This window comes from Micropterus dolomieu, linkage group LG17 (genome assembly GCF_021292245.1).
Source record: "Micropterus dolomieu isolate WLL.071019.BEF.003 ecotype Adirondacks linkage group LG17, ASM2129224v1, whole genome shotgun sequence".
NCBI classification, from domain to species: Eukaryota; Metazoa; Chordata; class Actinopteri; order Centrarchiformes; family Centrarchidae; genus Micropterus; species Micropterus dolomieu.
The window spans coordinates 17,473,989-17,501,750 of NC_060166.1; the positions used below are offsets into that span (position 1 = coordinate 17,473,989).

Here is a 27,762-nt window from a genome sequence, read left to right on the forward strand (position 1 = left end):
ATAAGGCTACAGTCACTGCCAGCCATGTCCTGCCTCTAAAACAACAAACACCGTTTTTAGCATTTTAACGCGCCCACCATAAGCAGACTTGCTGCTTATTTTTTACAACTTTTTTTTTTTCTACAGATAAAAGCGTCTTTTTTTAATAAGAAGGAGGGAAGATGTCTTCCACCGAGCAGAAGAGGAGCCCTGGCGTTCAGCTGGTGAGCGCGGCGCTGCTTCTGCTGCTCCTCTCGCTCTCTGGTAAGAAACAAAAACAGCCAAACCGATCGATGCTTTTATACACTGATACACGGATCGACAGTTCGATAAGCTGATCGCTCCCGCACACTGCTCCGTCTTTGGGCCTTTCCCCCTCATACCTGACTATGTGACAGGGAGGGAGAGAGACAAAGGTGGGAGATAATGGGTGTAAGTGAGATCATGTCGGTTTATTCTTATTCCAGCATTTTCACAGTTTGACAGAGACCAGACTGTTGTGGCTTTTCCCGACCGCGATTAGCTGAGCTGATTTCTGATCCGTTGTGTTAGTTCTCTTAGTTCTGGAAGGACTAATGTCTCCCCATATCTCTATTTAGAGTCTGTTGACAGCTAAGTGTAACAGAGCCTTTAAACAGGTTATGATGCATTATATAAAAATAAATTTTGGCAAAGTCAGCAGGCAGAATGATAGTGTACAGTAGCCTAGGTCTCTGTAACTCAGTGCTGTGAGTGATATAGAAAGGTGCTAACAATGTGCTGTTTATATTTATAGGTCTTGTATTCAGTAGCAGACATAAACCTACATGGCTTGGTCATCTTAATAATAAGGCTATGCATTTATATGGCTACATGAAACAGGGAGCAGATGTGAACGTATCCAGCCCAGACTGGTTCATGATAATTCACAGATTAACCAGCAGATCAAACCACACGTCCACACTGGTGTGACCCATATATGATCACATCATTACTCAAAGTGAGAATGATCAACTCACCAAATAGGCTAAAATATAAAGCTGGCACTCCCCAGCTGATTTTACAAACAAAAGCCAGTTTTGTGAGCTTGTATAACATACTCACTTCCTGTTGCTTACTGTATTGCAATATTAAATGCTACAGTGGAGGCACCTTTCTTAATTAAGGGCAAATGTAAGTGTGGCACAACTCAACAAAAACCAACAAGTGTCACCCTGTCCCTACTTCCTGAAGAAATAGCATTCTGTGTAGGAAACAGGATTTGAAGAAACCCTTGGTCTCCCATTCCTCTTCACTGGACCCTTTGCACCCAAGCCAAGGTGAGGTTTATCAACTGAGCAGGATTCAGGATGTGAGACTGGGTCATCATGCAAGGAGAAACCATTCCACAGTTAGACCAATGGTATGTAATGGGAAAACATAGCATTCATATTTTTTATTGCAGTTTGTGGGTTGGGAAATTACTTAGGGAAACTCATTTTTAAATGGTGTCAGCACCCGTTGCATTTTCACCAATGCCTACTGAAAATAGATACCCAAAGTTTACTGTTGCTGGGGAGCTCGTTGCATGGAGATGCTACTTAGCTACAGTTGTTTCTTCCGTTCTCTTTTCAACAAGATGTGGCCTACACTAAAGCAAATAATTAAAGATTACTGGATTACTGGGTTTTTTATTTATTTCTAAGCTGCGGACATGTCCAAATTAAAGAGAAAAAAACTAAATATTGTTACATTCTAAATATCTGAACACATCATCCAACTTAATTTAATTTAGTATTTATGCATAGTTTAGACATATTAGGTGTTTCAGAATGTAAGATGCTGGCTGGATGCTGTGTGCTGCCTTTCAGAACAGCACCAAATGTAGACTAGGCTAACTATAAATTTGTCAGTAGTATTCCTGTGGACACACCTCTGAAACTCCCGCTCTTTCCCATCAATATTCTTTCTGCCCATCAGTGTTTTAACTTTACTCTGCAACCCTGGAGTTACATTTCCTACAGAGATGCACTAGAGGGCAGCAGCACACTAAAAAGAAAAAGGAATGTACTGTAAAAGCACTGGTGTGCACAAATTACTATAGTTCAGTCAAAACCTTCATGTAACAACAATGTATTTTGTTTTCTTCTTTTTCTTATTTTTCTTCAAAAACAAAATTAAAAACTATTCCTAAATGATAACTGCTTCAATTAGTAAACTTGTGACTCTCAGCTGAGAGAGATTTCTGTATAGAGGTTCAGGAGCAATATATGGGGTGGTTTTGTTTGAAGGAGATCCTGGGTTCATATCATAGCTGTGCCTTTAAAAAAAAACTTTTAACAAAACATCAAAAACAGGAAATGAAAGGATTCCCCGTGCTGTCAGACAATGCTTTGCATTTAAGAGACCAACAATCTCCATTAAAATGTTAAAATGTTAAAATGTTTGTGTATTGATGTATTTGAGTGTCCTGCACCATATGGCGCACAGCCCATTTCCACAAATTCAAACAGAGAATATTTCCAAGCATTGAATTTCCATAGAAATGCCTTATTATGTTGGATACAGTGTTCTCCGTCTTAGTAGTAGTCCTCATTTACTCATATCCCATCAGGCAACCAAAACAAATCAGGGTTCTTCAACTGCACCTTTTCAAACCATATGATCATGTCACTGTACATGGGTCAGAGGAATGCAAAATGAAGTTCATCCTCAACATCACCAATATCACAAAAAACACAAACGCTGCTCTTCAGGTGTACCTTTAAATCTGCCTACCATAGTTGCCAGTGGTAAGGTACCAGCTCATAACTGAGCGCATAGGGACCTCTGCCCTCTCTTTAAAGTAAATGTTATATAAGGTTCTGTGTAGTAATCATATTTAATTTGAACATAGTTTCTGAGCTTCGGCTTATTCCTCCTTCCATTGTTCCTTATGGATCTTTAATGGTTTTTGGTTTGACTAGATATTTGCAAATTATTCCTGGGGGGAAAAAAGGTTATTAGCGTGAGAAAATATTGCAGCGACATCTCTTGACTGACTGATAATTGTGTGCTCTATCCCAGTTAAATATCTTCCTGGTCAGCCTTTGTGGAAGTCCATTCCACACTGAACTATTTCACATCTCTGCTTTATAAGACAAGACCCCCATCCCATGTACCCTTCAATTATGCCTGGTGCACATTAGAGGAATTTAAACTGATTTTCAAAACATCGGATAGCACAGACATAACGACAGATAAAGATCAGGATATTTAATATTTTAATCGTAACATCACACACACGATTCAGTCAGGACACAGGATCATCAAGATTATTTCTGTTCCCACTACAGGATCATTTGGTCAGATAATCTGTTCCAGTCTTGGATCAGGAATACCACTGCTGTTGTCAGGAGGGGCGAAATGGCCCCACAATTGGCCCAGTTATCCCCTAGTGTGGGGCCAACATTAGCCTTATATTTATGCACTCCAAGAAAGCATTTCATGGCTCAACTCTGGATAGCATTGCTGTCAGAAGCATCCTTAAAACCCCATACTCATGCAGCATAAAATACAAATGAGCCAACCATTGCATCTTAAGGTTTTGCTGCTCTTCTTCTTCTTCTTCTTCTTCTTCTTCTTCTTCTTCTTTTTCCTGTCACTGTTACAGCTAATGTTCTACTGCCACCTGCTTTACCGGAGGGGAGCAGCATTTCAAATATGCCCAGTGGGGTTTTATAGAAAGGTATACAGGAGATTTACGGGAAAATATTTAAACGGGATGACACCATGATAGAACGGTAAACGGGAGGGTTGACAGATATGTTAATAGCAAGTATCAATTCACTACACCATCCAACCAACACAATGTCATCAGCATATAACAGAATACTAAAGTTCATATTTTATGTATTCAATGATTTTTGTTTTTTTACTTTATTGTCAGACTCAGAGTCCATTAGTAGAAATGTACAACACAAACAAGGTATAATACATTTAAATAAAAAGATAAAAATTGCCACTAGGTTCACTTGGTTCTTTTTTAGAAATGTCTGCATACAGTCATTATACAGGGTATATACAGGAATCCTGAAGTAAAATTCAATACCTTTTTAAGACTTTTTCAACATATTTTAAGACTGCCGCGCCACTTTAAGCTGTAACCGATTAAATCAGCCACACACCTTTTAAAAAGGGACAATTTTGAGGTTTATATATTATATATTTATAACATATTAATTGTCTATATGTCATCAGGATGTAACAACACCTAAAAATTGAGGCATTCACCATTCAGTTGCTTATAACCGCCTGTATGGGCCAACAGTTTTCTATGTGAAGGACTGGTCAGATTTCCTGCGAAAAGCAACTGTGTTACATAAGCTATGATGTTTATGTACGCAAAATTACAGTAAATCATGTGAAACAGTGTAATGTTAGTTGGTTTAAACTACACTGATTATTGAAATTTTGGCCTACTAATAAAACTGCTAATTCCATTGAAAATAAAAAACATTTTCTTATTTAAAACAACCAGGGTTGATCATCTGAGGGTCTTCTGCACAAATTTAGTTTATTTTCATATAGTTGTTTTAAAAATGATAAATTGTATGATTTTTTGACAGAGCAGTACCCACAAAATCCATTGTCCTCAAACAAGAGATTTCATTTCAATTTGATAAAAAGGAGGAAAAAATTATTTTATGTATATTATATCAGCCAGCCACTCGTGCATGTCATGTTAATAAGTGTGTTTTTGTCACCACCGTCAGACGTCAACATCTAAATCATCCTCAAAGGAGGCTTAAATACTATTTATGATCATAATAAATAGAAACATTGCTTGTAATGTTTCATTGACCTCTATTTCTAATATACATCATTTCCCTTTTGTTTCTTCAACACATATTGTAGTTATACAGTATTTTCTTACTATATGTATCCCCAATGTCTAAAAATATAAATTCTACTTCTTAAGAAATCTCTCCTAATACACCAGACAAAACAGTTTGGGCTGACATATAATTTAACTCAGAAGAAAAGTACTTATTATTAGGCTACTACCACCGTCGGATGGATCTTTCTTTGTTTTAAATTTATATGGTTACAATCTGTTCCTACAATGCAGTTGATTTATTAAATTCATGGTCACTTTGAAATTAAAATGTATTTTTTTATTGCCCCAAATTGTTATTTTGTATACTTTATTGCTAATGATGAATGTTGCATGATGTATACGTTTTTAAAAGAGCACTTGTGAAATAGTACAATAAATGAACAAAAGTTAATATCCAACATTTAATAGCATATATATGTATCTATAGTGTAGACACGATGATTTTAAAGCTCTAAATCATTATAAGACTAAATAAGTAAGATTAACTGGACTTTTATTGTGTCTGACAGTGTTGACAAAAACTAGTAGTAAAGACAGGCAAAACTAGGAGGTTGCACCAAAATGTTTGGGCGGTCAAGACTACAATACTAGTAACAGGCGTTGACACTGCCTGAATTATACAAGGACAAGAAGAATATCGTGATGATGAAACGTGTTCTGTAGCGCTGTTTGTCCGTTGTCGCTATTGTAGAAACATGACAACAAAATACGGCGACCTCCATAGAAGGGGGTGCCCGTGGTTATGTAGATAAAAATGGATCATTCTAAGGTAATAAAAACACAACGGCTCATTATGTTATGTTACAGTTATGGATATTATATTGCATTTCTGTCAAAAGATCCTCAAAAATATTACACACTGAATCTTTAAACTTGACCCACAATGGAGTAGTAAAGAGAGGAGTGCAGTATGCTCTAAACTTTGAACATATGCAGAATTGTTTTGCCAACATGTTAGCTTGAGCATACAATATACAGCACTGCCTATACATGTCGTCATCATCATGAGACATTTGACCTCTAATGAAGTGCCCCCCGATATTTTGTTTTATCGCAAACATATTGCACTTTCCCTGACAGATAAAAATCTGGAATGTTGAGGTCCTTGTACCCTTTTGTTCTACATGACAACACTCTTTTTAGCATTGTATTGCACACTATGTTTGACCCCTTAATCATAGCATGTATTCAGCAGCTATTGAAACTTAGCACTGCTAGGAGAAAGAATGGCCAGATTGTCAACGTACATAAGATGATTTGATACTGTAGTTTGTTACCAATCACACCGCCAGTTTTGCAGCTTCTTAACTGGTCAAATAAAACATCTATGTACACGTTAAAGAGGGATGGTGAAAGTAGTCCGCCCGTTGTAGGCCTACTCCATTACCACCGCCAAAGGGAGCAGAGACTCTATTGCCCGATTTGACCTGAATATTCTCTATAATAAGTATTCTATAAGTCTTATTGTGAAAGAAATGTCGGCAGGGCGGCGTGTTTGTTCATGTAACATGCTTTCACTGCCGGTGAGCTAGCAACTGCCCGTGCGAGTCCTCATGAGCATGAGGAATGCAGAGTTACAGTGGACTGCTGCATTGCCCAGTTTCCACAGTAAGAGCAGCTTGTTTCTTGCCTGTCCACCCGTCGAAGCAGGCCATTATGGCAGCGCGGATCGGGCGGTCAGGCTAGCGAGGTGGATGCTCGGGCCTCACCCACTGTATCTCTCAGTTCTGGCCGGGAGAGCGGAGTGGGCCGCGAGGGGCGAGCCTTTAGCTCAGCCATTAGCTTAGCCGTTAGCACCGCTGCATTCTGTTCAACACAGCTAGTTCAATGGGATGGGGTTGTTGGTGGGGAATTAGCACTTTTAAAGCACCCGACATACTCTTAACAATGCTTAAGCGATGCAAACTGCATGGTTCACTTACCTTCTTATTTTGCGTGTACCTGGACTAGGGGGCAGATCAGTGCCGGATCATCCCTTGCCAACACCGGATTATCTTCCTTGACAACCTCCGAATTAGCACATCGTAAACAAACCAAACATAGCGACACTCGAGCAGGTTCTGATTTTTTTTTAATTTATTTATTTTTTTAAACCTGTCCTGCCCAGCAGCCTGGTATAGAGTATAATGACCTGGATACCATATTGTGCCAGACAGATTTTACTTTAACAAGAGAGTATTAAAATACTCCTTTGTCTGTTTTATTATTTATTTAATTATGTATTGATTTGTCACCGGGCCGGACAGGGGGGCAGACACGGGGATGGGGGGGGCACAAACAGACAGCACAGAGAAAGGACAACACCTGTAAGAAAAGGGGGAAAGGGGGATGGAAGGTGGGGACAACAGGGAAAAGCTGTGGGAAACACCAATTGCAGAAAGCAACGAAACCTGCAATAGAACAGAGAGGGGGGCTAGCTCAGCTGCATGCCACCAACAACCCACCCACCCGTCAAGGGCTGAGAACTCCAGGCAAAAACCCAGAACAAACCGGAGCACAGCCCTGCCCCGCACCCACACTGCACATCCCGAAAACTAACTATATACCTCAGTATCCAGAGGGGTCTAACAACTGGCCGACAGAGAAATGGGGAAGCATGGATCCGAGGCCAACGAAGCAAAACAGGGACGCAAACAGGTCCCTCCAAGCCAACGAGGAAATGCCTCCCCCGGACTCCAATGCACAAACTAAACGCCCAGCAGCCATCCAGAGACCCTGCCCAGGGAAAAAGCACAATGCATCAAGATGCATCGACAATCGCCCCACAATCCCACCGCAGCCCACCAAACCGCAATCGGATCAACCTGTGCAGAGACCCCCACCCCCAGAAGCCAGGACACCCTGCGACCCCCCAAAGCGCAAAGGACCCCAGACCGCATGTCCCGGGGGAAGCTGTACCCCGCCCCAAGGAAGAACAGCAGAAAGCCGTGCCGGGAAGCTCCCTGCCGCCAGGGAGCGATAACGCAGGAGAACCAGGCCAACGGTCCCCCAGCCCAGCCAGAGGCATCCCTCCCTACAGTGCAGGCAGTGACAGCAGCCCCCGAGGCCGATCTCATTCCCGGACAGGGGCCCAGCCCCCCCCAGTCAAGCACCCCCAAGGAGGAGCAAGTTATGATTTTAATGAGACATAACAATCTCGGTAACTGCGGACTAGCTCCAGGGGGTTTATTGTAAAAATCCCGCCATAAATCTCCTTTTTTAAAGTCTACTGCTGACCTTCGTCTTCTTTTGTGTTTAATGGTGGTTGGAAAACCCACTGCATACCGCCACCACGTGGGCTGGTGTGTGGAACAGTAGATTGCTGCTGACCTGCTAGTGAGATCGACATACTGCTACTACTACTGTTAATTTCTGGGGACGTTCACAACCTACGCTCCAAAGGAACGCAGGATACGCGTCAGCCATCTTGCATACGCGAACACATAGTTAAAAGCAAGCATGTCCAGGGCTTTAGAATGTAATGTGTTTTACTAAACAGTTCACAGAGCATCACCACAGTGTACACAAGAAGCACATGTTTTAAAACACTAGCTTCGTGAACACAAGGCTGCAGGGCGAGCCCTTAGCCTCATCCGAGGAGTTAGCTCTTTAAGGAGTTGCTCCCTTCTCCAGCCGCAGGTCGTGGGGTGGGGCTGGACTCGTCCCTGCAGGACATGGGTCCCCCTGCCTGGGTGCAAAGATGAATGTGTAGAAGTGGCGATTCCATCCGTGGAGGTGGTGAATTCAGTGAGCAGTTCGCCGTATGTTGAAGAAAAAAGGATGCTGAGACAGTAGGGACACTGCTATTTATATGTCACGCACGTATCGGTAGCGACATCCTATTGGCCGGCTATGTGCACAATAAAAATGCGTGTGTGTGATTGGAGGAGGTAGTACCCGTAGAGTCCAGTAGAGGACGGAGCCTGTGTGAGATAGAACAGTGAAGGATGAAGGAGAGTGGAGGAGAGATGAGAGCAAAGAATGTAAAGTACCTTTCAACTCTTACTCAGTCCAGTCAAATTTACTAGTGATCATAAAAGAGAGAGTAGGCGTAAGAGTATACTTGTGCTGTTATTATGCCTACAGCACTGCAGTGAAATAAGGTTAGTATATTGGATATTCCATCCCTGTTTGTGCTACTGCTACTGTTTAACTAGTGTTTAAATAAGGCTAATATTACAATAAAAGATGCTTACACAGTAGTGTTTATGTATTACTTTATAGGGTTCTGAGACTGATTGCTATCCCTGTCTAGTCATGACATAATCAGAGAAAAGCTCCCCTAGCCCACAGGATTCTTGCAACTCCTACAGATGTCATATTTTTGGTGTGAGCTGTATTGAATGCTGATTTACCCCCACCCCTTTGGAACATGAGCATAGGTTGCTGCAGTGTGGCTTTCTCCAAAGCAGGAGGCATTAGAGCTAAGCCCAGCAGAACAGAATTCAACTAAATCACAACTAAAGAATACCGGACTGATAACAATTAAATGTAGTGCGCAACGTATCATTCACATGGTTTATTGGGCTTTTTGTTAAGTAGATCTGGTGTTAGGAGGCAAATGCACAAACAATTGTAACAATTGACCCAAAAGCTCCCCTGTGCTGGCTGAGCGATACTGACCCACTACCTGGAGCCACTCTGTTCTAACTTGCTGTCTAAAAATCAAAGTTATCAAATTAACAAATGGTAAATTGCAAGCAGCAGCAGCAGCAGCAGCAGAAGAAGTGGAAACTAGGTGAATAACAAAAAATGTCCCAAGGAAAACAGCTGGAAATTGAATCATGTGTTCACCAGCAACACATCTGGGATCAGATTTGATGTTATGGACTAACTCCTCGTGATGCCATCATCATTAAGCTAATATTACCCTGGGGCTATACAAAGAAAAGTGCTTCCAGTTGAAGTGCGTTGTAGGGGCTTTGTGGTGAACTCTGGCTGCAAGGAGCCCAGACCCATAAAAAGCATCCAGGTCCCAGAGATGGGGACTTGAGTTAGAGACTCGGACTCGAGTGCGACTTAAGTCGCACACACAGTGACTTCAGATTCGACTTGAGACTCGTCCTCAAAAGACTTAAGACTCGACTCGGACTCGAGGTGCAGGACTGGTGAACAATGTTTATTTTTAGGAAACGTCTGATGAGCTTGCCGTTGTTCCCCTCCCTCCGTTACCTATAACCTGCCTACGTAACATGTAACATCTGCTGCGCTCAGCAGCACGTGAGAGAGGACAACAAACACCGGCCGCGGTCGTAAACTTTGGCTTTAAAACGTCATACAACAAGGTCCAAACAAAGAAGCGCTGATAGGTTAGTAACCTGTAGTGAGTAAACATGTTTAGCTCAGCAATGGCCATCAAACTTTAGCTTGCTTCTTGCTTCAGCTACGACCTACAGGAGGTTTACTCCGACTGTCGTTCGTTATGAAAAGATGAATGAGCGTTTGTTTACTTGCCAAACTTGTGGTGGTCGATTAACGTAATTATTTACGTCCCGCTGGCTGCCATCACCTTAATTATTGCCGTTGGCTAGAAAGAGGTTACAGGTTTATTGTTGATCATGTAACCTTAGTAGTTTAAGCTGTCATTGATTGCATTGCACATTATGGTTGTGCTCTGTAAGTTACAGGTTTTATTGTTGACCATGTAACTTTACAGTTTTATTTAGTTAACTACACTGGGTTTGAGAGTCAGCAGGGTTTGTTGACTTACAGTAGTTTATAAGCTTATAGTAAGTCATTAATTGTAGACGTATTGTACATTAGGGTACATTGTTATGCTCTGTAGGTTAAAAACAGGCTACAGGTTTATTGTTGATTATGCAACGTCACAGTTTTATTTAGTTAACATTACACTGGGTTTAAGAGTCTGGGAAGTGTTTTGACTTACAGTATTTAATAAGACATTACATGGTTGTGCTCTGTAAGTGAAAATCAGGTTACAGTTACAGTGTTCCTTATAGCTATGCAGTTTTATTAGCAACCTGGATTGAACGCAGCAGGTGATACATTCATTATAACCACGAGAGACTTGAGACTTGACTTGGACTCCAGCTCAAAGACTTGTGAGCATGTCTGCCAGGCCCTCACTGAAGCTGCAGAAAGCAGCAGCCACTTGCTTTAGCTAAAGACAAATTGATCCAACCTGGGAAACAACCTAAAGGACGCTATATATTGTGATGCTTAGCCATCTATAGAAAGTTGGTATATTCACAAAGGAACATGCCCATTTGATAACCCTGAAGTGTTAACACACTCAAGACCGGCATTTACTCCATCAAACCAGCACCAATTACACCCATAATCCTGTCAGAACCATCTTCAACACCAAAACAAGTAAGTGGTGCTACTACTACTAGGGATTATACATCTCAATCCTGGTAAATGATTGAAAAGAGAGCCCAAAGTAATTTTTTTTGGAACATCCTCTAAATACTTAGCTGCAGCCCTTTGTGCTCTCAAAGTAGCTTTAAATCACTTTTAGAAGAGACCATCCAAGGATGTTGTCTGTGGATTTGTCAAATTAGTCTTCAGTGGGTTCCTACTCTGAAAAGCTTTGTCCATGTCATCCCACAGATGACTAATTGGATTGAAATCTGCACATGGGTTTTAAAATGAGTTAAGTCTAGTCCAGCCTACTGTCATAAATCATATTTATTAAAGGTTTGATGGATGATCCCATGATTGTGTAGTTTTAGGAGACATCTTTCCTTTTGAAATGAAAAACATTTGTGCTTACTCCCTATGGAAAAAAATGCACCTGATTTAAAAGGTTGTTTAGATATGTTGTGGTGCCTCTCAATCTAAATCTGTTATTTACATTTACATTTACATTTACTCATTTGGCAGCCGCTTTTATCCAAAGCGACTTACATTTGAGGAACAACATACAATCAGTAACAGAGCATCAAATACAGCACAAGATCTACAACTGACAATGCATATTAATAAAAGCAGCAATAAATACTAGTAAGCTTTATCCATACCATTTTGGAATCCATAGCATACGTTTTTTGCTTTTTAAATACAAATTGGAACAGCAGTTGTGATTTATATTCTTGTACAAACAAAAGCTGTAAATGTAAGAGATCTTCATAAAGATGTTACAAACAGCAGTATCATCTGTTGGTCTGCACTTGCCTTCTTTACCCATTGTCATTGAGGCATGCAGACACTGATCCCTCTCCACTGAATTAAAACTATAATTTTACCCACATAGACCTCTACTTTAAATAGGTTTATATGCATAGGTAAAAACTAATGGAATGGCGGTCACATACTGTAGAGTTGGATAAAAGGTATGGGGAGGTCACTGGAAAGATGATGTAACAGGCCTACCTACGTTTTACCTTTTTTTCCCGGCATTGACCTTGTGAGAGTACGGAACAATGGGGGAGAAGTAAAAGGGTGTAAGAGAAGAAATGCATGGAGTGTTGGAAAGTGAAGCTGGGGAGAAACAGGAAAATTGTAATCTTGGGGAGTAGTAGAGGGGTCGGACAGAAGAGGTACCAGGAAAGAAAGCGTGAGAGGAGGCAAGAGAGGTGAACAAAGATGGGAGAGGAAAGAGGGAGGGGCAGAGAGAGGGGGGAGTGGCATGGGGCTGCTTCACTGCAGTATTTCATCTGTTAGCAAGTCTCTGTCTGCCTGTCTTTCTCACCATCCACAGGACTGCTGAGTCAGCAGGAGCCTGTATCAAACTCTTTCTTACGCTGTATAGCTTTGTGTGAGCTGTAGCAGCAACGACACATATGTGTATACAGTGCTTGTGTGTGTGTCAGTGACACTGTGAATGTGTTGGTGTTAGCTGTGTGTATAGTTCAGTTTATGGGGATGACATTGACTTAGCACAGCTAGCATGCTTGGCTCACTGCTGTCAATGCACACCCTTTTTGGGATGTGCGTGTGTTTTAGGGAGAGAGAGAGCGAGCGAGAAGCAGGTGCTGCGCTGCATCACAAAGCACCACACTGTGTTCAACCGTGTGCATGGAAAATTTTGTGTGTGTGTGTGCACGTGTGTGTAAATTATACATATAGACTATGGTTGGAGATGTAGAAAGTGTGTGTGTGTGTGTGTGTGTGTGTGTGTGTGGTGCAGAGAGGCAGGCCTGTAGAGTGGTGCAGCAGCAGTGGGAAGGGAGCCAGAAACACCCGACTGCAGAGGAGAGAATGGTGCAGAGTCCCATCACACACACGCATACTGAGAGGCACAGATTCTGTCTGGGGAGTGTAAACCCATGCTGAGACATTATGTCAGAGGGGAAGGGAAACTTGAGTAAACTAAATGATACTTTAATTTCATTTCAAGTTACATTATGTGCAGTTATATCCTTTTGACTTTCATTTTAGAATATTAAACTCACTATACATCTTAAATTGGCATAGTGGAGCAGTCTAACCACCAATCTAACATCTTTCAGTGTACTAAACTTAAGAACATGCTATTCTGCCATCATTTTTCCTGATAACATAAAGGCATATATTACAGCTGGAAAGATCTTTTGTTTTTCATAAAACTGGGCTGTCTATGCAGTAGTATGACGCAAATATTTTGGTAATTGGTGCTACACAACCAGTGGAAACGGGAAAAGGGATGTGGTATTTCTCGAATGCACTGGGTCCTTGCATTCCAAGGCCACTCGGACTCCCAAATTTTCCCTACTCCTACAGCTGGTCAGAGCTACTAATGTTAAGCTAATCTTTGAAACTGCCGAATAACAACCAGTGTACTCTTACAAAACATGTTTTTTCACACTGTAACATTGCCATGCTAGTAACAGAACACTGTCGCTATTGCACTTACTCCATGCTCAGACATCCATTTTGACCCGCTGGCTTTGGTGTTTTTTTCCAGTTTCTTTTCAGGGTCCTGGAGTATGTCATAAACACTCTCCTGTACATACAGTATGAGACATCTGACCAAAGCTTTAGTGTAATGCACAGCAACTCCACTTTTGCTCCTCTCTCACTTCGACTGGCTAGGACTCACCCATATTTAAATCTGTTCTATGAGTTGAGGAATTCACATCAAATGACTGTAAGCCTGATAGACAGCACTCTCCAGAAGAAGTGAAGAAGAGGAGTCAGCAGTTACATGAAAACCCACATCCCCACTACGTACTGGGAAGCGAAAACTGCTGATGAATTGCACTTTTCAGTTGTTCAGTCTTCCATGAAAATTTTGTATTTTTTTTGCAGTATGATTTGGTTAAACATGGAGGCCTAAAATACCATAGCTTACCTTACATACAAATCAGCCATGTGGGGTTTACCGTACCTGATTTCTGAATATGTGACTAGTGACTATAGTCAAAACTTTAGTATTTTGACATGAGATCTCAGTTAAACTTATTATACCGGATTTACTGGTACCTTATAAATATTAATAGCAAAAAGACCAAATATCAACTGGAAAATTAAATATTGTCCTATACCAAAATTTGTACAATGAATTTCCTTTTCATTATTTAGATTTACCTTCCTTTTATGTTTAAAAAATAAATAAAAATTACATTACTCTGTTGTGAAGTTTGCAGACGATACCACCATCACTGTACACATTTCTAACAACTATGAGACTTCATATCGGGAGCTAATTGATAATCTTGCAGAGTGGTGCAAAGAGAACAACCTACTGCTCAACGTCAGCAAAACAAAGGAGCTGAAACGACTGTATTTCTTGAGGAAGCTTAAGAAGGCCAAATTCCCGTGCCAAGTGCTTGTCAGCTTTTACAGCGGAGCAATAGAAAGCACGCTGACAGGAAACATCACAAACTGGCATGGAATGTGCACAACCCAGGACAGGAGGGCTCTGCAGCGGGTGATTAAAACTGCTCAATGATCATTGGTACCCCTCTCCTGAGCATCAGTGATATTGGTGAGGTGAGGTGCCTGCGTAGAGCCCAAATTATACTAAAGGACAGTACACACCCCAGCCTCAGCCTGTTCACCCTGCTGCCTTCTGGGAAGAGCTATAGAAGTTTCTGCTGCCACACCACCAGACTGCAGAGCATCTTTTTCCCCCAAGCTGTCAGACTCTGATACTGTAATTCATCCTCAGCCCTGCTCCATTGAATATAGTTTATTTCTGTTTACCATTTTTATAATTGCTTCTATATTGAGGTATTTTGTCTGCTAGCAGAAGGGAATTACGAACTCAATTTCACTCGATAACCTGTTGTATTGTGAAAAAATAAATGAACTTCCTACCTACTTATCCGTTCGTGATATCCATAATTTTAGTTGATTTAAAACAGTAATTCTGTCCACATGTGTTCAAAATCCAGGCAAATATAAATTGGGTCAATTCTGTTTCAATCCTTAAGGCTCAGATATTTTACTGTTGTTGATTCTAGTATTGGTAACACCGGTGTTGTTTTTATTTGCAGGTTGTTCAAGCATGGATGTACTCGTGCCCAGTAACATTAATGCGCTGAATGGAACAACTATCAAAATCCCCTGCACATTTACTTCCTGCTATAAGATGGATCCTGTTAAGTTTGCCATGAACTGGACCTACCAAGAATCAGTTAATGACACAGAAGAGATGGTAAAATGCAAAACTTCATACTTAACAACTAGGATGCACTTGCATATTAAAACTCTAAGCCCGTTATGAACACTCTCTCTCTCTCTCTCTCTCTCTCTCTCTCTCTCTCTCTCTCTCTCTCTCTCTCTCTCTCTCTCTGTCTCTCTCTCTCTCTGTCTCTCTCTCTCTCTGTCTCTCTCTGTCTCTCTCTCTCTCTCTCTGTCTCTCTCTCTCTCTCTCTCTCTCTCTGTCTCTCCTCCTAGATTATGACATTCTATAGGAAAAAAGGAATGCTGCCTCTGCGTTCCGACCGGTTTGGAGAGAGGGTCACTTTTGCTGGGAACCTGGATAAGAACGACCTATCAATCACCCTATCAGATGTTCAACTGGAGGATGAGGGAATTTACAACTGCTTTGTCAGAAACCCCCCAGACCGCATCCAGGGACATGGTGTCATACAGCTCAATGTTGTTACAGAACGTGAGACACTAATCCTACCTTCTAAAGATACAAAATTGTAATTTATAAATCCTAACCATTGCCTTAAAGATACACTCCCTGATTGTGTTATAGCTCACATGAGCACCCCAACTTCTGAATTTACAAGCGTTATTCAGTGCTAAATTGAAATCAGGAAGTGTATTTATAAGGGAGAGTGTTATTGTATAAACATTCTGTGTCAAATCTTGGCTAGATTTTGCTATTCACTATTTTACAAATTGTATCTACAAAAATGTACATTTTCAACAAACCATATGTGTTATTTGAAACAAATCTTGACATTCAGTATCCAGTTCTCATTGGCCTACTCTTGCTTCAAATTGAGCAGCCATTTTTTTTTTTAAGGAGTGGCAGAATCAGCTAGATTTCAAGCTGGTAGAAGTTGTGGCTCATGAATAATTTTCATACTTATTTACTAACCACAGCTAAAAACACTCTTTTGTAGGTTTGCACAGTTAGCTGTTCACACTGTTGCAGCTAATCACACAAGCAGATACAAGCTACAAATGGGCAAATTGTATTGCCATGTTATGACAAAAATATGCGTTCGAGTTCAGAATCTAGACGTATTAATGACTTCCTTTCTAAATGTGACGTACTGTCATTGGCTTGTATTTTGCAGTGCACTGAGCTCTCTCTGCCAGTGGACTTTAAGGCTAAATGCCACAGAATAATCATATATAACATACTGAGTGTGTGACGGTGTGTTGTTCCTGGAGCATGAAGACCTACTGGTGATGAGTCAGCTTTTTACTTATTAATGACCAACAAGAGGTTGAACTTAGTCCCTCTTTCGCACTCACGCACGCACATACAAAGACACACACAAGCACATATGACACAGGCTAACTCAGCAGCACTTTCTTTCTTTCCACTCTGTTTAATCAGCCCAGTAGAGCTTTTAGCCAGCATTGCACTCATCTCCATCCTTTGTCTACAAACTATTTAACCCCCTCCTCTCTTATCCTCAGTTCCCCCTCCGAGGGATTCAACCATCGCAGTTGCGATTGGGGCATCAGTGGGTGGAGCATTAGCTCTTCTGATCCTTTCCATGGTAGTTGTGAAATGTCTTCGTCGACACCGGAAACAGGAACTGATTTCAGAGGAGAAGATGGAGGAGGAGGGAAAACTGGAGGCTGAAGGGGTTGCAGAGGAGGGAACCAAGTAAGAAATCTCACCGTAACATCCTTAATCCTCAAGATCAAAATGTAGCTAATGGTATGCTACTGTTCTTTTGGTGGTATATGCTGATTCTTAATGGTACACATATTAGTTTGCAGTGTTTGTTCTACTGGGATAAGCTAGGAATCTTACTAAGATATGCCACTGCTGTGTTAATGTCTGGCCTACTGGCATATGCCACTCAAATGACATGACACTGATGTGCCACTGACCGATATGTCTTACATGAAAGCTGGTGTAGATAACTTTGGAGAAACTAGCAAGTGACAGCTAGATTTTGAAAGTCCCTTCAGGCCTCCCTACAAAGCCACTCCGCCCAAAACACATTTTCATTCACAGTGAGTGCACGGGAAGAGTGCACGCAGGTCGGAAGGTAGGTAGGACCAAACTAAATGATTGGCCATGCTTATTACAGTCCTGCAACAGCACAGATACCGGGTTTTCTCATTTTTGTGTCGAAGCATATGATTTATTGATTGATGTCGGGATCAAATCATAGCTACTAACATTACACATATTAATGTAACCTGTAACCTGCTGATACAAATAATGTTTACCAATTGTCTGGCTTTGTTTTTCAAACTATGTCAGAGTTCAGCAGGCTATACTTACTATGCTAGCTGTACAGAGCTAATAGGGTCAAATTTACCCCTATGGAGAATGCAGTCATTTTCATGCTATTTATTTTGCGTGTTTAGATAAGCATTCATGTTGCTATTGGCAACGCCTTTTGTCTACTACAGGCATTAGACTTGCTCAGCGCAGTGAGAGAAGGGGAGTCTGATGGTGGGGACTGAGTGATGTGTCCTGGGTTGATTCTGCATCTGACGGGTTATCATCTGACAGCGATCTACTTGCAGAGAGTAAACATGCATAAAAGCTGCATTCATGGCTTTGCCAATGTAGCAACGCTTTAAAGATATATGTTGCGGTCCCTTCAAGAGAGTGTGCGGGTATAGTTTTCCACCGCTGTGTATTTTCTAGTATATTTTATATTGTGACCATTATAGTCTACATTACCCTTGGTTAAAAAACTACTACTTTGAATTTTGGAATTGTTTCCTTCGAATAAATACTTTTGTAATTCTCTGGATGGATATTATCATTATTACCGCCTATAAAAACACTGAAATAGTCAGTTTTTCTAAATTGTATGCTGCATTTAAATTCAAGCTGTGTTTAGAATATAACTAGGCTATAACATCTACAACAGTGGTGAGTGGTTGACATCGAAAGTGCACAACGTGTGGACATGCCCTTTACAGGTGCGGAGCGCAGGTGAATGACCTGCATGGTGGAGGCCTAATGCATCTTAGAAGAAAACATTCTATAAATGCCTGAAATGTGGGATGCTGTTTATGGGAAATGCACAGCCATGCTGCTGAGTGTTTGCCAAGGTTTGTTCAAGCAACGTAGCACAAATAATTGCAAAATCAATGCATTTTAATAACAGGTAAATTTTACCCGCTTTGGCGGCTACAACGAACCCTGGCAGTTCTAGTGTTAGGTACCACAAAGGTGTAACAGTGACAGCTGCCTACAAAACATGGTTATCTTCCTATAGCTATAAATGTTACACTGCACCTGCTGGTGGAGAGTGTCACCTATCAGTATGTCAGGAGTGGCATGTCATTTTTAGGTGGCATACAGCAGCGGGACACCAATAGTCAACTGTAGCAGGAAATGCCAGTGTAACGGGTTTCTGCCTATGGAAAGAGTGATGTGTTGTCAGTCATAAGTGGCATAACACTAGGAATCAACATATGCCACTGAATTAAGAGTTATATACTAGTAGCCACTTTTTGTGGTCCTTAATTAAACTTAAATACACGTTTACACCCACATTCCTCAATCCATAGAACCTTAATTCTGCAGCCCAGACTCATGGTGCTCAAGAATCATGGTGCTCAATTTCATATCTTTCTTCAGTATGGACTAGTCAATACTTATCTCAAAATCAAAATCACACAGCTCAGACATAACTGTCTGTGGCTGAAGCACTTTAACTTCTGTAACTCCTTCTCTCCTATAATTGGATTACAAACCACAAATCTTATCCCTCTACTGACTGAAAGCTAACCTGTTGTCGTGTTATTGGCCATTTCTTCTCTTATATTTATAGACAACCATAGCTGGGTCATCTGATTGAACCAGCGGCCTGTGGAGCCCTCATCCCCAACACCTCCTTTGGTAAATACCTGCTCATGTCAACCAATCTGGACTGTTGTTGTCTACAAAGAACACCATGCCTGCTGTAGAGCTTAACTTGACTTGGACAGTACGGAGAAAAATATGAAATACAATTAAGAAAATTACTAGTAAGTACCAGCCAAAGTCAAACTAAACTAACAGGACAGGCATGTTACATGCAACATTAGAACAGTAATTACAATTACAATGAGGCTGTAACAAACAGATCCAAAACCTGTACTTATAGACTAACTTGGAAATTCTCCCTCCGTCAAAAGAGGACTGTGGATGTGCAGTGTCCTCAAAAGTGGCAAAATACATGCAAGTGCATAAGTTTCTTTGTGTGTGTTGTGACCCAGATCTCTTCACCAGCTGGCTTTGTCTTTAAGGAGGGATATCTATTGGGGCATCTACCAAGCATATTACTAGTTCAGGTCAAATGTGTTTGTCATTATCTCTTTCTTTTCTTTCAGACATGTGCACCCCCTTCCTGAAGATCTATAGTTACCACTGCTTGAATAATCATCCACTGATACTTCCATCCCTTCTGCATGTGTGTGTGTGTGTCTGTGTATGCCAGTGCATACAAGTGTGCTTCTTAATGTGTGTGTGTGTGTGTGTACTGAATGTGTCTACGTGTGCCTGCGTATTTCTATATGTATGCGTGAGAGTGTTTTTTTTCCTTGAAATGAAAACAAGCCAGAGAACCCTTTTCTGTAGCTTAACCACTAAACACGCATTGCTTTATCTATAGCTACAGTTCAATATCAGCAGCAGTAGAAGTTTATCTCCTGATTAGGAATGTCATTTTCATAGTAAACTTACAATGGCCTATACGGCTAGGGCTTGGTCTTTATACCACAGTATAGTTTGAATATGGAACGGTAACAAAATTGCTGCATCACATTATCATAAAATGCCTGAAGTTAAATCTATTATTAATGAACTATTAATGAAGTTAACAGTAGTTGTGGAGGCTTGATGGAAGTTAAAAGCTTATCAGACTGCAGACCAGACGTGTGTATATCTGTTGTGGGATGGTAAATCATGCGTTTGCTCCATTGTCTCCCAATAGTTGCAGTCCAACTTTGGGATTTTGTTTTGGGTGAAATGTTTTGGTTTAACATACTGCGAATCATGTTTTTTTCAACACTGCCTTAAAGCAATGTCTCTCAGCTGCCTGTATAGTCTTAACATAGATGCACATGTTTGCACACGTGTAATGTCCTTCCACAGCTGGCGTCTCTTATTATAAAGACAACTAATAGTCAGTGACTCAGCCAAATCATATCTGTATGTCTTAATGATGTCCATTTGTGTCTGAACCAGAGAAGTTTGTTCGATGTGCTTTTTTGTTGACATTTTCACAGCAGACAATTTAACTTGTCATAGTAGAAAAAGCACGGTGTCTCTGTTCTAATTTGGACATTTTCACTTAGTGGTGTACTCACTTTTGTAACCAGCGGATTAGACATTAATGGCTGTGTGATGTGTTATTTTGAGGGGACAGCAAATTTACACTGTTATACAAGCTGTACACTCACTACTTTACATTGTAGCAAACATCATCTGAATAACTATAGATTAAACTATTGAATGACTATAATATAGGGAGTAGTCAATTAGTGAACAAGGGAGGTATTTCAGAGAGAGACAGTGTGACAGTGAGTCAGCATGCACAATAACAGGACCCTCAAACTGACGCTAAAGCTAAACGGAATTCAGCCATCATTCATATTGTGCTTTTTCTACTGTGACATGTCTTCTGTGAGAAAAGCAGAGGAAGCAACACATTCTCCAATAACCACGTTATTTTTGGGTCTTGCCTCTGTTTTCTGTCTGTCTTTATTTAACATCCACTTTTTGTTATCATACAAAAGTTTTGTTGTTTTGTTTTGGGGTTTTTTTGGTGTAAAAGGGAAGGGGATGGCTTTTTATTGGTCATCAGTAACTATGTATAAATTAACGGCACTGGTTAACTTGCAGTGAGTTATAGTGATACTTTATGTGACTTTACAGTTAAATGAATTCCATACTAATACAAACAACATAGCCAAATCTTTAAATTTCTACTGAATGTCATTACTGGTTATACCATGTGACAGAAACTTCTGCACCCTGGCCTTGTCTAGAGGAATAACACGTTAGTGTGCCTGAATAAAGTAGTAGTTGTAGTAGCAGGCACATATTTCAGTTACAATAGGTAGTTTATTTACAGGGTTAAAATTAGTCTTAGTATTAGATAATTCGATACTTACAATACAAAACTACAATATCCTTGACTGCAATACATTGTACAATTATTTCTTGTAATGCGTAGGAAAACTGATGGTGTTGAGCTTTCATCTCAGAATTCATCCCTACAATACAAAAAAAGCTAGCATTGGATGAGCAGTATGTGGTTAGAGATGTAGTAAAGTAAATTATTGTTTACTAAATTGCATTTTTGTCAAAGTCAAAAACATATCAAAGACAGTTTAAAGTGAAAAACTCACATTGCACCCAGAATCACATCACATGTTTCATGTTGGTGCCAATCTTTATTAATATAGGAGGAATAGGGCTGGACGATTAATCGAAAAGTAATGGAAACCGAAATTCAGAACCTCTAACCGACGTTACTTTCCCCTTAAAAACATACTACTGCATGTGTAGTCACGTGACTCCGCCCCATCCAGTCTGTGGCATGGGAGCAACATGGATGAGAACTCAACTAAGCAACAGGAGCAGCTTGTACCAAAGAAAAACGCAGTGTCCGTTTGGACACATTTTGGCATCAGTAAAAACGAAACCGAACAAAATGAATTTAAATGTAAACACTGCAGAAAAACAGTTTCAGCGACCAAAGGTAATACAACCAATCAGTTTCAACACTTTGGTGCACAATCACGTTACCAAATATAAACAGTGCCCGGCTCAAAAAAAGAGAGACCGACAAGCGCCCAGAAATTGTCTATAACAGGGTCAGTATCATTGTAGGGAGCCTTTTGGTGTCCTGTACATAAATAATTAATATGTCATGTTAATGGTTGCTGATAACATAAAAATTACTATGGAAGTGTTAGTTATATAGTTTTTATATTCATAAAAAAGTATTATTTTACTCTTTAGATACATTTTCTAGATTTCTTTTGTTTTTGTTTTGTATTAGGATGCATATTATTTTGCAATGGAAGTCATATATATTCATGCTCAAAAGAATTAAGGGAACACTTAAATTACATCAGATCTCGATGAACAAAATAGTTAAAAGTTCAAAATTTTTACTGAATATTGTGTAACTCATTGAGAACTAAATGACGTCACAACGATCAATGGACACAAAATCACCAACATACTGACGGCATTCAAAATCACATTGAAAATCTGAGTGAAGTAAAAAAAAATCAAAATCACAGGGTGATCCTACTTGTGTGGCGTTCATCAAGACAACTCATAATTTGACTGAGTAGTGTGTATGGCCCACATTTCCCTTTTTGCACTCTCGACAACATCTTGGCATGCTCTTGATGAGACGGTGGATGTTGTCCTGGGGAATATCCTCTCAGACTTGGATCAGGGTATCTGTGACCTCCTGGCGGCGTCCGATGCACCAACACATAACGTCTAATGAGATTGTCCTGCACCAGGAGGACCTCAGGGCCCACTTCACAAGCGAAAGGTCTGAGAATGGCTCTGCGGATTTCATCCTGGCACCCAACAGCAGTCAGAGTACCGTTGGCTAGCACTTGGAGATCTGTGTGACCCTCCAAGGATATCAGCATCTGTTTCCCCTAGACCATTACTGAACCACCGCCAGACAGGTCACGCTGGATGATGTTAAAGTGGCATGAAAGTTTACCACAGCTTCTCCAGAAATCTGCTGGACTGTGTGCACAGATCCCATTAGATGACATCGGACCCTCTTGCCACCCTCATAGAGTCTGTTTCTGACAGTGTGGTTGGAAACATGCACACCAGTAGCCTGCTGGGTTGATGCCCTTCTATGGCCCTTTCCAGCTCTCCTCATGTAACGGCCTGTCTCCTGTTATCTCCTCCTGCTCTCGAGACTGTGTTGGGAGACACAGCAAACCTTCTTGCAACAGCGCGTATGGATGTGTCATCCTGGAGGACTACCTGTGCAACCTAAATGGGCTGCAGGTACTGCCTCATGCTACCAGTAGTGACAGGGACACTAGCAAAACACAAAACTAGAGAATAATCAGTCAGGAAGGATGAGAAAAAAGCAAATGTCTGTGGCCACCACCTGCAAAACCATTCCCTTTTGGAGATGGTCTTGCTGTTGCCTCTTCAGTGCACCTGTTGTCACTTTCATTTGCACCAAAACAAGTGACTTTGATTCACAGTAGTTTATGCTTCCTGACAGGACAGACTGACATCCCTGAAGTCTATTTGACTTGAAGGTATACTGTGATAATTAAGTGTTCCCTTACTTCTTTGAGCAGTGTATATAGTCAAATTATAACATTTTAAAATTTAGTATATATCATTTGTTAAATAAGAGATTACTCAACTTGAGTGCATTGATAATTTGGTAATAAAAACATATTTTTGTTTTATAAAACAGAAGAGTTTGTCCACATCCCTTAAATGGTTGTCCACCCTGTCATGTTGGGGAATCTGCCCCTTTATGAAAAGGCCGTCCACTTTAGTTTTTTTGTCTCTTCAGTGGCAGGAAATTGAATGACTAAGTTGAGATGTGACTTTCCAACTGACAAATTTACTTTGTATGAGTTTGCTTACTTGTTTTACCAAAGCTTAACATGTCTACCCTATCGACATAAATTAGACTGGAAGTGATTGGAATAACGATTTTCAGAAATGTTAGTCTATCTAAAAAAATGTGTGGAAGCTCAGCTAATATATATTTCTACAACTTACTGAATGGGAAATTAAGACCAAAATGTGAGTATTGTGGGGGGATGAAAGGCACTCTATGGTGATATTGACCCAACACACGCATCTACAAATGTTGCACAATATGAAAAGGATTCAAGAAGATGGAAAGAAATAACTGATGCTATTTGTTACTACATTGCGAACGATATGGTTCCCTTAGTGGAGGACAGTATGTTTAAACACCTCGTTAAAACTCTAGACAAAAAATACACTGTACCATCGCGACCATATTTTCCCCAAACTGCGCTGCCCAACATGTACAAAACATAAAAAGGTAGCTGTGGAACTGAAGTCTGCACTTCAGCCACATATGATCCCTATGGTCCCAAGTAGGATGGACCCATACTTGAGCCTTACTGCACAACAGATGCCTTGAAATGGCATACTGGCATATTTTCCAGTCTATCACACGTCAGAGATGATTACACAGGGCCTGAGAGATAGGCTTTCTGCGTACAATCTCGCAATCTCGTGACTCGCTGCCATATTCAAATCATTTATATTGTTTACAAAAATTGCAAGTTAGTTATTTTCTATTTGACGTCCACTACAGACAGATATTTGGAAGCCATTTTGAGCCATTTAAGATATAGTGCCATGTTCCAATACAATTCCATTTGATTATTATCTTACATCGTCATTTTGATAGACTGCATCATAAATTCGCCTCAGCAATATTGTGAAAAAAGGTTTATAGGCATACTTTTTCACTTGTTTAAAAGTAAAAACAAACATTAAAAAAGGATATTACTTTGTGATTTAATAATTCATGCATAAAATGGTTAAAACTAAAATGTGACTTTTTCACAAGACGTCTTCATTTCAAGAAATGTGTGCTTTGATTTCAATTGTTGAAATATTCAATAAATAACCATAAATAGTTTATCTATGTGTGTTTCCTTCAATTATTTTAAAGATAAAGATAAAACGTGCACTTTTTCATTAGAAAAAACATCCCACCTATAATAGTTGACCATATTTACAGTACAGACCTTGCAAGTGAATTATGAGGGTAAAAAGAAAAAGTGTGATTTTGATTTAAGTTCATATCGTCTAACCCTAGGTAGGAATTAAAAAAGGTTGCCCAAACAGAAGACTGCACATAGACACAGTTACATAGTAACTCTTACCATGACTTACACCCAGATAAGAGGTGAGTCCCATTTACAGATAGTAGTACAGGAAATAATACCAATTACCAAATGATCCTTATAAAATATAAGTTTGGTTTGGTTAGTGTCTAACTGTTGTTATCCAGGTAGAATTAATTATTTTTTACTGAAGCATGCCTAGTGTACTATACCACCATGAATGCATGTGAAAAAGTAGCCTACATATCAAAGAGAAAAATTTTCTAATAAAGTAAGAAACTTAATTCTGTTCTGTTAAGTTTACCAGAAAACCACATCAATGTGAGTCATTCAAAGCATGTTTAAGCTTTCACTCTATATAGCAATCAGGTGGCACCATATATCAAATATAATACCTGGATTTTATTTTGATTTAATTTTGATACATGCATATATAATTTACATGCATGTATAACATAGAATGTCTGAATGAGGTTGAACTTTGATGAGTTTCATCTGCTTCCAGTGAAATATCAAGAAACAATTACACTTTCAATACTTCATGTCATGAGAAAAAGCTTCCGTACAGATTCTTATATTTGTCTTTTTATTCTAGCTCCAACTGGAACCCTGTTTTATAGAGATTTGAAAAAAAAAAACTTTGAGCCATTGCACCTTGATACAAACACTTTGTAGTGTGTATTTTAAAGCAGATTAATATATAAAAAAGTTTTAAAACTCACATTCTCTTTCCAAAGTAATGTATTTACCTCAGCAGTGGTGTATAAACTCTAGATATTGTTTTGCACATTAACACAATTATACCAGTTCTAAGAAAATCATAATGGAGAGCATGTGAATATAATGGAAAAGAGGAAAACATATTAAGCTCTCTTTATTAAGATGGTATATTGGAATGTGTGGCTGTTGTAACAGAAACATGGCATGGTGATTGTATGGTTAAATAGGAAATGTATTGTTAGTGTATTTAATTCATCATTTGTTTGATTGGATCACCTTAAATGTAAAATATATATATGTATATCTTAACAAGATACATGATCACTATTTAAAGTCCATTTTACATGCATGTCAGCTTTGTTAATCTCTGAATGTCCTATGATGTTTTAGCTATGATGTGATATCGGAGCAGTTGTGCCATAAAGAGGTGTCTCTATGATACCTGTAATGTCTCAACCTGATTAGCTACATTATCCAGCAATTGGAGTGTGGTTAGTGCTTCCAAATCTGGTGGCTTGGCTAGTCCTGGTTTCTGACATTGTTGAAAAAAAACAACAACTGTGTACAGGTCTGTGTTTATGTCTATTATTTAATTGGGGTCTTTTTATGGATTTTATTATTTCGGATTCTATCATTTATGTTGTGCAACATTATGGGTGATGTATTGTGTGATTTCCTATTAAAAACATATCTTTGCCATCACAATAATATTATGTTTACGTTTATGTGTCTTTAATACAATCATGCTGTGAAGAACAACAATAAAATGGTGATATGTCAATATATTAAAATAGTTGGCAAAATGCATAGAACTTGCATAGAGTTATTTGGTTGTGAGAGCTCTGATTCTGTCATGTTTCCTGGGACACTGCTGTACTGCTGTCTGTGTATGATCAGTGTTGGGCAGCAACTATTATTACTTTCTCCAGTAACTAGTAGTATAAGGGAATAATATTTCCAAAACAGTAAAAAAATATTACAGTTATTAATCCAAGTAAAGCTGCGTTACCTCGTTAGCAGAAACAAACAAATTGTTTGTTTTTTTGACCTAGACTGCCGTCAGGGGCAGTTCAAGTCAGCTGCTATCTAAAAGGCTAAATGAAGACTGCAGAATAAGCAGCTAGTCAACAGGTGGAACATAGTTTATACTGTATAGAATCATCTGGTTTGGCTGCAATGTTTTCAGTTTGGCTGACTGTTGACTCCAATGAAGTTAATTAAATTGTATAATGTGCTGGCTAAACAGACAGGGGCGGGACAGTGAAAGTAATATAGTAATATAATGAGTAATGTAACTAATTACTTTTTACCCTTTAATAAGTAAAGTAATGTAATTACTTTTTGAAGGAGTATTAAGTAAAAAGTTACTTATTACATTTCCTGAGTAACTTACCCAACAATAGTGATCATGCATGTTTAAGTTGCTGGGTTTGTGTGGTCGACCCATAAGCTGATGACAGGTTAACATTTGGGGTAAATTTAGTGCAGTTTTTACCAGGAAGGTTTTGTTGGCAAATATGAATTCACATACATTACTGTATATTGTATATATTGTATTTTTCAATGATAAACAATTAAACGGACTACATCATTGTTTGTACATCACTGTTCCCCACTTCTGGCTATGAGTTGTTGCTGAATAGTTGGTCTTGTATCACTTTAAATGTTAGTGAACACCAAACTAATGCTTGCACTGTGCTGCAGCTGTCATTACATTATGTATTTTAAATAAAGATGATTTAGGAAATTGTTGCAGTTTTATGTATTTTCTTTTTTATCAGTCTATTATCTATTTCTTCTTAGCCTGTTCCAGGGTCCCTGAGGCAGGAGCCTATCCCAGCTCACATTGGTTGAGAAGTAGG

The 27,762-nt window shown here is 39.7% G+C and overlaps 1 protein-coding gene across 3 annotated transcripts; it reads left to right on the forward strand.

The window, feature by feature from the left end:
* Nucleotides 1-27,647, forward strand: scn2b (sodium channel, voltage-gated, type II, beta). Of its 3 annotated transcripts, XR_006828737.1 has the most exons (6): nucleotides 2-243; nucleotides 15,178-15,338; nucleotides 15,581-15,797; nucleotides 16,790-16,982; nucleotides 19,123-19,190; nucleotides 19,664-27,647. XR_006828737.1 is itself a non-coding variant. In XM_046073610.1 (5 exons), exons 1-5 carry the CDS (start codon nucleotides 162-164, stop codon nucleotides 19,692-19,694), a joined length of 684 nt encoding a protein of 227 aa, XP_045929566.1. In that variant the 5' UTR covers nucleotides 1-161; the 3' UTR covers nucleotides 19,695-27,647. The 3 variants fall into 3 exon arrangements, 2 of the variants coding, with proteins under 2 accessions (XP_045929566.1, XP_045929567.1); XM_046073610.1 differs by lacking the exon at nucleotides 19,123-19,190 and having other exon boundaries at nucleotides 1-243; XM_046073611.1 differs by lacking the exons at nucleotides 19,123-19,190; nucleotides 19,664-27,647 and adding an exon at nucleotides 17,744-18,060 and having other exon boundaries at nucleotides 1-243.
* The last annotated feature ends 115 nt before the right edge of the window (nucleotides 27,648-27,762 follow it).

Excerpts from the sequence above, each read along its gene's own strand:
- scn2b (XM_046073610.1), top strand. The coding sequence starts at position 162 with ATGTCTTCCACCGAGCAGAAGAGGAGCCCTGGCGTTCAGCTGGTGAGC. Across the intron at positions 15,339-15,580 it reads TTAATGACACAGAAGAGATG|ATTATGACATTCTATAGGAA; the intron begins GTAAAATGCAAA and ends CTCTCCTCCTAG. Across the intron at positions 16,983-19,663 it reads GTTGCAGAGGAGGGAACCAA|ACATGTGCACCCCCTTCCTG; the intron begins GTAAGAAATCTC and ends CTTTTCTTTCAG.